Source organism: Bemisia tabaci, chromosome 3 (genome assembly GCF_918797505.1).
Source record: "Bemisia tabaci chromosome 3, PGI_BMITA_v3".
Taxonomy (NCBI): domain Eukaryota; kingdom Metazoa; phylum Arthropoda; class Insecta; order Hemiptera; family Aleyrodidae; genus Bemisia; species Bemisia tabaci.
In genome coordinates, this window is record NC_092795.1 from 17,362,124 (window position 1) to 17,374,935 (window position 12,812).

The 12,812-nt window shown below is 35.7% G+C and overlaps 1 protein-coding gene across 1 annotated transcript; it reads right to left on the reverse strand.

Annotated features, from left to right (window-relative positions):
• Nucleotides 1-130: 130 nt before the first annotated feature.
• On the reverse strand, nt 131-12,776 carry LOC109044332 (U4/U6.U5 tri-snRNP-associated protein 1). The gene is made up of 10 exons (XM_019062007.2): nt 12,467-12,776; nt 10,474-10,794; nt 9,385-9,704; nt 7,288-7,404; nt 6,375-6,522; nt 5,187-5,344; nt 4,732-4,957; nt 3,779-3,903; nt 3,109-3,358; nt 131-2,542 (listed from the first exon to the last, which is right to left on the reverse strand). Exons 1-10 carry the CDS (start codon nt 12,633-12,635, stop codon nt 1,977-1,979), a joined length of 2,400 nt encoding a protein of 799 aa, XP_018917552.2. The 5' UTR covers nt 12,636-12,776; the 3' UTR covers nt 131-1,976.
• Nucleotides 12,777-12,812: the final 36 nt, after the last annotated feature.

Below are 12,812 nucleotides of genomic sequence, written 5' to 3' on the forward strand. Positions count from 1 at the left end.
ATGGAAAATGGTTTTATTTAACATCAGCAGATGCAACACGGAACTGAAATTTGAAGTATTTTAAGACTGAAAAAAAGGATTTAAAATAATTTACCAATAAATTGAGGGGAGGAGAGAAGAAAGCAAACTGTTCACAGAAGCATAGGTTTTTATTACATGACTATTCTCACCATCATGAACCTAAATCTTGTTGAGCTTTGACACTGCTCATTCATTAATTTCTATCTTCTGTTCCGGAGCAAACCTCTTCGATTGTACAAAGTTGGGGAAAAAACCAACAGACAAAGATTAAAAAATAAAATTAAAATTATTTACAGCAATAATTAAACTGAATCTGAATCACAGGGCAACTAAAGTGACGGATCGAGCTCAAAAGTAATTATTTCACAGATTTGTTGCAACTGTACAAAGATAGACAATTTTTCATTTGTCTGTCAACAAAATAGAGCACATTTTGTTTTGAAAATCAAATTTTGTTTGCATCACTATTCAATTTTTCACCTTGCAACTTAGATCTTAAGTTACACTTCGATGGTGAGACTCCCAAACTAAGTACCTCGTTTGCAGTGTTTAAAAATTTCCACTTCTGATTTATTTTTTTGAAAGAAAACAAGAAGTCAACGTCAAACCTTGAGGTTTTCTCAGAATTGGCTTTGAACAGAGCAGAAAAATCATGTTGAGTGATTTTTCATTTGAAAAATAAACTATGACAGGAAGTCTGCAACGTTGCAAACCAAGAAAAACGAGTTTGGGAGTTTTGCTATCGATTCACAGAAATATATACAAAGTTGTCTGTGCTTTTGGGGAGAAAAAAGGGAATTTGACAGCGACACTAGAAGAAAAAATGCACTTCAGGAGCGCGGCTCATAGGTTCTTGATACAGTTTAAATAAAATTTATGGTGCTAAATCTACAAACTCATTAATAACACTGGAAAAATTATTCACAAAATGCCTTTTTTTACAAGCTTTGCAAGCAGGATATTCAATTACCTATGGAGCTAAAATCAATCAGAGGTGAGTACTCCAAACAGCATTTTTAAAAATATTGATGTCTCTCAAAAGTCACATCATACAGGGTGATCCTATAGTTGCACACCACAAGCACCAAGAATCACCCCTCTAACTGGTGTTCAAATTTAGAAAGAGACTTGAAATTTTGTGAGTGCTCCCAGATCAAAGGAAACGACTTTGGGGGTCCCCAAAATTTGCAGGAAACTACCCTGGAAAAGGGGAAGAACTTTAGAGGTTATAGGGGTGGTGCAGAACTTTGAGATCACCCTGTATATTAGGAGGCTCTCCTCCAATGTCAAAGGTTCACATTCACTCATGATTCAAGACTCAGTTTAGCTTTAAAAATGGTTATCTCATTGACTGTCCAAAACTGACATTGTATGGTTTTGAGGAAGTCATGCCAATTTCTATTCAGCACTTTCTGCAATCGCTCATTCAGAGATCCAGAGACCAACCTCATGCTCAGTGTTCCTGTAATGCAGTGCAAGACTGCAGTGCCTGAACAAACGCACTCAGCACCAGTGACAAAACTGAACCCTTTTTTGCAGTTTCATAGGTCATAAAAATGCAAGGACCTCATAATTATTGTAGCTTCAACAGAGATCTCTATGTTTGTGTTTGGCAGTCAATGTATTGATTCTCAACAAGAAGTATCAAACTTTCAAAACAAATTTTTGATCCCTTTTTCTGACAATTAAAAATAATCAAATGAAAACTTTTCTGAGGAACATGTTTTGAATTTCTAAAAACAAAAACATCATTCTAGAGGAGCTTTGTTGAGCCTTCACCTTGCACAATTGAACTAACGATTATTCCCAGTAATAACAATTTGTATAAAATTCATATAATCTGACGAGAGGTAAACATTTTGAAAAAGATGAATAGCATTTTCTCAGCTGGTTTGAATGGAGAACATTTTCATCTTTTCATAAGAGGTACCAAAAGACAAATTAATTAGTGCCATTTAAAATTTCGCTTTTGATATCGATTGAATTTGTTTATTCCCTGAGAGAACGACAAATGGTGATTGAGTCTCTTTTTGCTTGGCCTGTAGCATATTCAATGTGCCGAGCGGTGTATCAGTGGATGACATCTGTTTCATCAAAGAGTCTTGCTCTACTTTTTTCATTCGTTTTTCTACCTTATTTTTACTGGGTCCTTTTCCGTGGAACTTGTGGGATAAGTAACGGAATGCCTCTTTTTGACTAAGTTTGTGTCCATCATCATCAATGTAATCCAATTTTATATTGGGCTTGTAACCATCTTTCTCTCGGAAATCAGTGGTTGGCCCATTGAAGCGCTCTCTGCGACTGAATTTATCATCCTCTACATGTGCTTTGTCCTCAATCGAATAATTCTGCGCTTGCAGATGAGAGAAGCGGGATGCTGACGGTCGCTTTGATACTTCTTTTTCCAGATAACCTTTACTGAGGGCTAATTTTAAGGCTCCAGCAATGCCAGTTCCGAGATCAGGCTCTGCATCGAGGATTGGTGCCTCAATTGGAGCTGTCACAGTAGTTGACTCGTTATCTGCAAAATGAAAAACAAGATTATCAATTTCAAAATTTTATCCAATCTGCCGGTAAAGAGCTACATTTGAAAAAAAAAAACTACTGAACTAACTTTAAAAAGCCCTTTTTTGGAGTTGTTGAGATACGAGGATAAAGGACAAGTTATCAAGAATTACATCAGGCAGACTTCATATATATATTTTCACTCAATAAACTGGAAGCGAGTACTTGAGAAAAACAAGGACTGAGTTTAATAATTACCACTTCATTATTTGACATTTAAACTGGAACAGCATACAATTTGACGCACACTTTTGTCAAAAATAAGGGTTGCTTTGAGCTGGATCTACTGTGCTTTAGAAAACAATTCGATGATTGATCAATCAATTGGTAATCCTGGATTTTTTTGGTATTTTTACAAAAATTCCTAGGATTCTGTTATACTGTGATGTTTCAAGTATTCATATACAATATGTATAATACAAAATGTCATCCAATGTTCTCACAATTTTATCACCAGAAATGGTGAGATCTCTCATGGTGTAGTTCCCAAAATAAAATAAATAATTCTGTTAAGGAACTCACTCATATCAACTTCATTCCACCCGCCACGCATGTTGCGCTCTTCCTGCATGCGAAGTTTTTCCTCCTTCAATTCCTGTTCAAGCTCCAGAATCTGCTGCTCATCTTCTTCTCGATTACCAGCTTGGCCATACGTAGGAATGTCACCCAACGTCCGACAAAACTCAGCCGTAGCATTCAGAACGATTGAACCACCTGGGCCAGATTCTTCGTAAGCCATTTTGTGATCTAATCTTTCCGCTATTTTGATTACCTGTAACACAAATTCAACAAAATGTCAAAAAAGAAGAGAAACAAAAATACTGACGAAGAATGGACAGGAAATATATGGGACTAACATAGTCCATACTGTAGGGAATGAGATATTTTCAAGAAAATGAATACCTCACTATTTTGGGTCAATAAAATGAAAGTACTTTGGTTTACAGCTTTAATTACTTTGTACATTCCAGTGTCACATATCATAATATAAAGACCATCTAAAAAATGTTACCCAGCTTTGAATTCGGCTTTGGCTGACGAAAAATTATTATTTTAAAATACCTTCGAACACAAGTTAGAGAAGAGGAGCAAAGATGAAGAAAAGTATGTAATCAATCAATGTGGCGATTTAACTAAAAAATTACACAACTCGCTTAAGGTTCTATTAGTTTACAATCTGCTGATTACTTACTTTTTCTTCTGGTTTTACTTCTGTATTTTCCATTTGTTTCAATTTTCTTGCTTTCTTCAGCGCTAGCTCCAGTTCAAAATCATCAGGTTCGTCTAAAACTACACCAGACAAATCATCTGGCACCGCTGAAAAAAAATGAAACAAATAAAATCATGGAGAGCTAGTGAGGATAATTTTTACAATCAAAGTAAAAGGAATTGCAACTCAGATCATGCAAAACTTAGTCATGAGATATTGCAAATACAGTAACAAGACAATACAACAAAATCTACAGGTAAAGCTAGAAAGTGAGATAAAATGTACAGCTTAGCTTATTCTTTGACTAAAATTTTGCTTGGAGGATGATGAACAAAGAAAAATCAAAATCAATGCAAAATTATTACTTTCATCTATTATTTTAGATGGTTTTTTCATGGAAAAAATCATGACTTTCATTTAGATCAGTAATCTATTTCACAAGCGAACCTTGCGCAGGTATATAGCTCTCACTGAATAATGAGTTACTTTTTGCTAAGAGAGGATAGTACACATTTCCGGCGGATAATTGTAAAGGGCTTTCCAAAATTTTTCAGATGTTACATTATTCAATTCTAATTACATTCAAGGTTCTAAATTTGATTAAATCCATTTAAAAATGCATTAGGAAAGTAAAAGATTTTCTTCATCAGACAGTCACTTCAAGAGAAAAAATTGATAATAAATAAAAAGCCCTCCTTTGCAAACCTTTCATCAGTTTGGATGCAGTGACGGATTGAACGTACTAGAACAGTAATGGGTTGGTTCTTGAAACTACTAAAATTGAAATTCCATGATGATATTTGAGTCAGTGTACTATATTCTACTTTTCCAAAATTCTACCTGCTAACGCTCTATCTATGTTGCATCAGCGAGGGAAGCTAGATTTTTATGTCCAAAAACACACAGATTACAAAATTAGAAAGATAATAACTTACGAGGAAGATCATCTGTGTCTAACTCCATATCCATAGGTTCGTCTTTGATGCGAATATTCCTACTACCGCTGTAAGAGCCAGCTTCGGGATCCGGTTTCAAATCTACATGTGGCCTCCTCCTGGAACCCGAATCTTGGAGCCAATTATCTTGAGCTTCCGATTGACTGCTGCTTTCAAGCGGCAATAAATCATCAGCTTTTAGCATCTTCCTCATGCTTTTCTTAATCTGTAACAAAATTGTTAAAAAAAATTATTTTCCATACAACTTTAGTCTTTCCATTCGACTAGACTTCTGCACTTAACCTTAAAAATGTTAAGAACCAACAAGCTTGATCACCCTCACAAGCCTACTTCTGTAAGGGCATTAAAGGCATTTAATAAAGAACACAGTTTGATTCGGGGTTAAAACACAGAGACTTAGAGGGAATTAAAGACGATACTTGATCTAAACATACCTTCTTCTTGGGCTTTTTAAACTTCACTTTCATTTCTTGTTCAGTATAATAATCAGAAGCTAAATTTAATGATAAGGTTCCGAGGCTTTCTAGTCTTTTACCAGCCATCAGTTTTTCCTTTACTTGCATCTTCTTGCGCTCAAGTTTAGTTTCATCACCTAAAATGAATCAAGAAAAGGATAAGATTTAAAATTAACCAAGTAAACATGTAGATAAACAAGTGAACAAGTAAAGAAAATGAAAACATATAACTTTAGGAAAAAAAACTGACCTCATTAATTTTAGTTGGACCTACTTAATTAAAAATAATTGATAGCTCTTCTGCAGTACCTCTTGATTAAAAAAAAAAAAGTAAAACCTGTACTGGACTGACAGAACCAACTATTGTATGAGAACGTCTACAACAATGATTGGACACCCACAGGATGGACTCTTCACAAGTGTCTTCTATTAGTGAGTTTGGAATTTTTATTTGGCATTTCCACAAAAATTCTGGGATTTTTGAAGAGATTAAGAAGAAGTAAAATTAACAGCTTAACTTGAGAATGCACTTAGTTTTTGGTAAGCTATCGATTAAATAGTAATAATCGTAAGAGTTCCATTAAAAATTGTAATGATAAGAGGACCTTTACCGATAGATACCGGAGTTTCTGGAGCCAAAAATGAGCTGTTGCCATATTTATCAGTTTCATGGGTCATGCAATCTACCTAAGGCAACAAAGCTTTGACTCAGAGCTCAAAGTTTCCATAAAGCCGGCCATTTCCGACAATAGCAGACTTATCAGAGTGCACTGCTATTTTGGAACAAGCAGTACCAAAAGCCTACTGACAATGATTTGTCTGAGTACCCGTGACTCAATTTGCAGTTATATGCACCCTACTGCACTGAGGGACACATGAGCGATACAATGTTTCAAAATGTCCACGACTATTCTCTTTTGTTACATATAGATAATTGTTCAAATTTTTCAGAAGATGCCTGCTATTTTTGATGGAATTGTTAAAAAATTCTCTTAGGATTTGCAAACTTGAGGCGTAACGATGATTTTGTTATAAAATAATATGTGCATGGAGATTTAATGACATGACAGTATAAACACGCCCTATTGCATGGTACCCAAGAACCTCTGCACGACCAGACTGAACTGTGTTCATTCTTCATTTGAAATGATTAAGAAATAAACTTACCGATAACAAAACTTTTCTTTTTCTCTCCTCCAATTTCCTCATCATATTTTGAGAGAACCTGATTTTCAGACATCTCAACGTCTTCCTCTCCATCATCATAAGCGTTGTAGCCAAACTGATGGGGTTTCTGTTTTTTGTTAAATATATTCTAGAAGAGACAAAATTTAATTAGTCACTTTTGATGAATGGATGTGAGAGAATAAGATGCACCTGCACTTTAACAAGATCTGCTGATTACTTGAAAAAGTTAGTACATACAAACTTTAAGTGCAAAACGAACAAGGTGGCTGAAAGTAGAACTAATTTATACAGAATCAGCCTCACTACATAAGGCGTTGCCTAGTTTTCTCTGATGTTTAATTTTTTAAACAAAAAGCTAAGAATAACTGGACATTGAAATTTTTGGAGTATATTCTTCATGATACAAGGTAAAATCACAGAAAAATGAGGCATTAGATAGATTAGTTTTCTAGTAAAAAAATAAAACGAGAGAGAAAATTAGACAACGTCATATGCGGTCAGGCTGATTCCAATTAAATCTATGCAATTGATTCAGAGAGAGCACAGACTTTTGAATCCATGATGTCAAAAAAAAAACTTTTCATTTTCAAGAAAAACTAAAAAGAAAAATCTAGATTGCAAGATGAGGGCTGAAACATTTTAAATTTCCAAGAAATTGAGCAGTATAGTTTATTGAACACTTTATTTCTCAAAATCAGGGAAAAACCAGAGAAATCAGGTCGAATGATGCACACAATATTCTGGCCTTTCAAAACTTGACTCACCTGAAGAAAGCAAATTTAAAGTTTGAGTGTGGAGGGCACTAGTACAATTTGTGAAAAATTGCATGGAGGTCCATACTGATCTGGATAAATCATGAAAAAGGCGGAAATAAGTAAAGACAACTAATTACCTTCTGGTATCTCTCTTCATCGACTAAGTTAACATTGACTAGGGCATCATCATCCTCATCCAGTACAGCTTTATCTTTGAGAGTAAGTATGACATTTTTACCTTCAGCAAAAGTATTCTGCAAAAAGAAAATGTTGAATAAATGAAATGTTGATTCATCAAGGACCTTTTGAAATAAGATACAATTTTTACCGCGGAAGACACAATTTTAAGGGAATTTTATGAAACTAGAATAGGCACTTTCCTTGTCACCCTAAACTCTAGTCCATCTGGTCATGAAAACTGGACAGTTTCAATTATTATGCCAACATTTGATTAATTCACATACACGAATAAGGAAGCTGGAGATCTGAATTGGCCACGAAAGTTTGCAATACTTCAATTCTTGAAACATCATTGATTAATGCATACACTTGTAAAGACTAGCCAGAAAGAAGCTGCACTGAGATCACGACTGAGTGTGATGAAAAATGGTTCACTAAGGGCAAAATTGGAATTTCAAGAACATTTTTATGAAAGTTCATGTTTCATCTGCTTCCAAATCACGTCCATTCCTTCAACTAGAGTTCTTATTATTTTCTGAAAAATAAATCTCCTTTCAGTTAAAGATTTATTCATACATGCAGGAGTGTCTGTAAATGTAAAATGATTGTGTATCACAGACAGGTGCAGGTGCCGGTAAAGCTAAGATATAATTCAATATCAGCTATCATTCAGGAGAGAAGATATTAAAAATCATGGAAATGTTGTTTTTTTTTTCTGATTACGTGCTTTGACGGCCAAATGAGGTCCTCTTATGCACGATCTTCTGATCAAAAATTATTTTAGATCAACCCTTAGAACAGCTTATAAAAATAAGAAAACAAACAGTCAATGCTTGAGGCCAAGGAGGGTCATTCCATGCCAAATCAAACCAAAATTTGACCGGACCTCTCCAGAATTTGATGAAATTTGGTACACTCTCTCAACTCATTGAGTTGATTCCAAGAATTTGATTTTTTAATTTTTTTGTCCATTAGTTGAACTTTTATCGAACTTTAAAGTTCCAGTAAAATAACGGAGGTTATCCCCTTCAATTGCCTGTATTTTCGGAGCCGTTTATTCGATTTGAACCGTTTTGGTGCCGATTAAAACCTCTTAAAACGGTCTTTCCACATATGCACACCAAATTTGAATTCAACTTCAAAATTTTTTTTAATAACAATTTTAAAGTGTAAAATTGAGATATCTCGAAAAGGGGCGCATAGAATCCTACGATTTTTTTCCCAGAGATTGGTCATATCTGTATCTACACACTTGCCAAAAATCAAAGTGGAGACTTGGTGGAGTCAAAAGATATGACCGAAAAAGCAGCGTTTTTTTCGGGTGCGATAGCGCGACGGGTGACGAGAGCGGCTCCGAGCCGCGGCGTTCCGAGAATCTCGATCACGCCTCGACGGATTCTCGGAACGCCGCGGCTCGGAGCCGCTCTCGTCACCCGTCGCGCTATCGCACCCGAAAAAAACGCTGCTTTTTCGGTCATATCTTTTGACTCCACCAAGTCTCCACTTTGATTTTTGGCAAGTGTGTAGATACAGATATGACCAATCTCTGGGAAAAAAATCGTAGGATTCTATGCGCCCCTTTTCGAGATATCTCAATTTTACACTTTAAAATTGTTATTAAAAAAAATTTTGAAGTTGAATTCAAATTTGGTGTGCATAGGTGGAAAGACCGTTTTAAGAGGTTTTAATCGGCACCAAAACGGTTCAAATCGAATAAACGGCTCCGAAAATACAGGCAATTGAAGGGGATAACCTCCGTTATTTTACTGGAACTTTAAAGTTCGATAAAAGTTCAACCAATGGACAAAAAAATTAAAAAATCAAATTCTTGGAATCAACTCAATGAGTTGAGAGAGTGTACCAAATTTCATCAAATTCTGGAGAGGTCCGGTCAAATTTTGGTTTGATTTGGCATGGAATGACCCAGGATCCTCTTTACTTAAGTGGACATAAATCCTTTTTTATCATGTTATACTTATCTGAAAAAAAAGGATGAAAAAAGCATTCTTAAAGCAACAAGGTCATGGAAAAACAATATTAATAACAAAACATACCACATCATGTTCGACACGTAGACCTTGCAAATTCTTTGCCGTATAAGCCTCTTTTCGTGTTATTCTAAGATCATCATTTACAAGATCACCGATACCAAACGCTGCATCCATATCATCTAGTTCTTTAGCCTTCCTTTCAGCTTTCTCTTTCTCGATGGCTAGCTTCCTGCTTCTTTCCACCCAAGAAGAAACATCATCCTCTGAGTCACTGTCGGCTAGCCCTTTCACTTTTGAAAGCTTAGCATCCATTTCACGCTTCGCTTTACGCTCTGCAATTTTTGCTTTGATTTTTTCAGTCTGCGCTTTTTCGAAAATATTCTCTGAAAATGAAAAATAACAAATTGAATTCATTCATGTTTTCACCATCTCATGCAACCTAGGTATAATGTTTAAAAAAAAAAAAAAAAAAAAAAAAAAAAAAAAAAAAAAAAACAGAATAAAGGGGGAAAATGTGTACAACTTTGAAAAATGATTGTTAAAGTGTTGTTGTTAAAAAGACCAGAGAAAAAGACCTTCAGAGTAGCATGATCATGAAAACCTGAAGAGTAAAAGGTTTCCATGATTATACATTTATCAATCCATGCAACAAATGGATGTGAATAATTTTGAAAAACCATTCTTAGTTTCAAAATTGAATTAAAGTCTGAACTAATTTTCCACTCTGATGTTTCAAGGGAGGAAAAAAAAACTTATCAGGGTTGAAAAAATTAATTTGATGTCAAAAAGTCTGCAAATTCACAAGGAAGCAATAAATGTACAGAGTTTAAGCTCAAAAATTAATTATCATGCATGTCATCGATTGATTTTACCAGTAATTAAATAGTAGTGACTTAATGAAACTTTGAACCTGTCTTGAAAGAGAATCATACAGTGGGAGAAGATAAAGGTCTGTCTAACGAATTACCAAGCATTGAAAATATGTATGGTATCACCTTTTTAAAACAAGAAATTTTTAAAAAGGGTACCACTGATCTGATTGAAAGAGAAAGTAATAAAAAAAAATTAAATCATGGCTTTAAGCAATAGAGTTCCCTGCTATTAACTTCCTTTAGAATTTAAGAGGACTAAAATTGTACCAATAGTACCGACCTGCAGGTTTGTGAACGAAGTCGCCCATATCTGTTCCGCCCATGACAATCTTCGGTTTCCTGTCTTCATCTTTCTTGGCATCATTTGAAGGAACTTCTAGAGGCGCCAAACCTAACTTGGCACGGATCCTGTTAGTTTCTTCAATTGACAAGCTGCTGTCCGAAGAGGACTTGATTGTTGGCGGAGGCGGAGGTGAGAGAGTTCTTCCAATTGGAGGAGGCGATGGAGTCCCTGGAGAGCGGCGAGAGATTTTCGGAGGTGGAGGTCCTGGAGAGTGACGAGAGATTTTTGGAGGTGGGGGAACTTCGACAAGGTCATCATCTGAAACAATACCAACAAATATCTAAGAAAGCAGCAAAACTAGTGCAATAACAGCAGCTACTTTTCTAGTAAAAAGGAAAAAAAACACGAAGGATAACAGAATGAGAATGGAATCATTCCCATTTAAGCCCAGACTCGGAGCATCCAGTACTCTGCTCCCATCTTGAAGCTCAGAATGAGTCTCATTTCTCACATGCAAGCAAGACACACAGACAGTGTGTCTCACAGACCAGAGTAAGCAATTCTCCTATGTCCTGACCAGGGAGCGCATTTTCATCGTATCCATATGTCATGCTCTGGATTCCTTTAATCTCCTTTAATTTCCACAACAATTTACGCGCTAACAACCATTTTTCCTTATATTTAGAGAAAATTCAATCAATTTTGCGGGTGTGACTTCTTCCTTTCTTCTTAAATCCAAAGGTAGGCAATGCTTGCTTTGCTTACTCAGAACGCATACCACTGGGACTATTTTCTTTTATCAAGAACCATTACTGTGGGACAATCTTCTATTAGTAGCAGAAGAAAAAAGGAACGAATGCAAAATGGCGATAATAAGCTCTATCCCAGCAGGGATGCAGAGTTCTAGATTCCCTATTTTTATACAACCATCATTTCTCCTCCTTTTTCTAGGCAATCATTAGTATATTTTTGCTTCTTGCTTCTCACTTGAAATCATTCAAGTTTTGCAGATGATGTGCCGTTTTAGTGTTGACACAACCGACCCTATCATATCCACAATATCTTTTTACAGTATTCCAATTTTACCCTGCCAATTGCAAAAGCAAGATTTGCTGCACTCTTGCATCACAGTAATCTATATTTAATAGCTGACATCATGAAATTTCAGGGGGTACAGGTAAGATCAATTTGACATGACAGAAAAGAGATATACTCTACCTGGCGTGTTATACAAAACTGGTTAAGGAGCAGGAGGATCACAGGAGCAAGTAAATTGCATTTTTCTGAAAAAAGGCACAATCTGCAGCCAATATTACTGGGATAATATGAAGCAATAACCAACAGTTTTGAGTGAAAAGTATCGGTTAGCCAACAGATTTGGTTTACCTTCCACCGAACAGTTTGAGACGTCAGAATGATCGCACTAAGTACGTGATACCAACACCAATGATTCAATGTGTATTTACCTGCCTCATCTGACAGCAACTAATCAAAACCTGCCAATTGCTGGAATTTGAGCATCCTTTTTCTTGATTTTCAGTTTCAAATAAGATATGGACATTTTACATCAGAAATTAGGGTCATCTCCTCAATTCAAAGAACCCAATCAGACTAAACATTTTTCAGAAAAATTTCCCAAACCACTAACTTCAAGATAAAAGTTTCATGGCAGCTAGATGCTATCTTCATAACTTGAAGTTGACCGATGATGGGCCTCTTTCTTAGCCCTCCAGGAACTAAATGAGATCATCCTTCTCCGCCTAAAAATACTAGCAAAATTGAAAACAAAATTCTTAATTCAAATGTAGAGAATTTGCATATAAATGGAGATAAGAGGATTTCAAAACTGAGAGTGTCTTTGAGTACCTAATGAGGAAATTGCTGATACCGCAATCGCATTGTAGCAATTTGGCGTTACGGCCTTATCCATTCGTAGCCACCGATAATTAACCACATAAGAAGATTAAGTTGGAGGTATGAGAAAACTTACCATCGCTAATGATGATTTCTTCTTCCTTCTTCCTTTTCAAGTGTTTCTCCTTGTGCCGTTCTTTATGATGCTTCCTGTGGTGGCGTCTTTCTCTTTCAACATCGACACATTCTGGCGATTCTGAGCGCTTCTTCTTTTTCTTTGCCTCCTTCTTATGTTTGTGCCCCATTGTCAAAGAGTGGTATCAAGCACGAATAATAAAATTTTTCAGTTCTTACCGATCAATTACAACACCACAAATTACACAAAACTTACAAAACGTGAAGGAACGATTACTTTCCTTTTAACAACAATAAAAACAATAATTATTTTTTTTGAGAGCTGCACTCGATATAACTAGTTACTA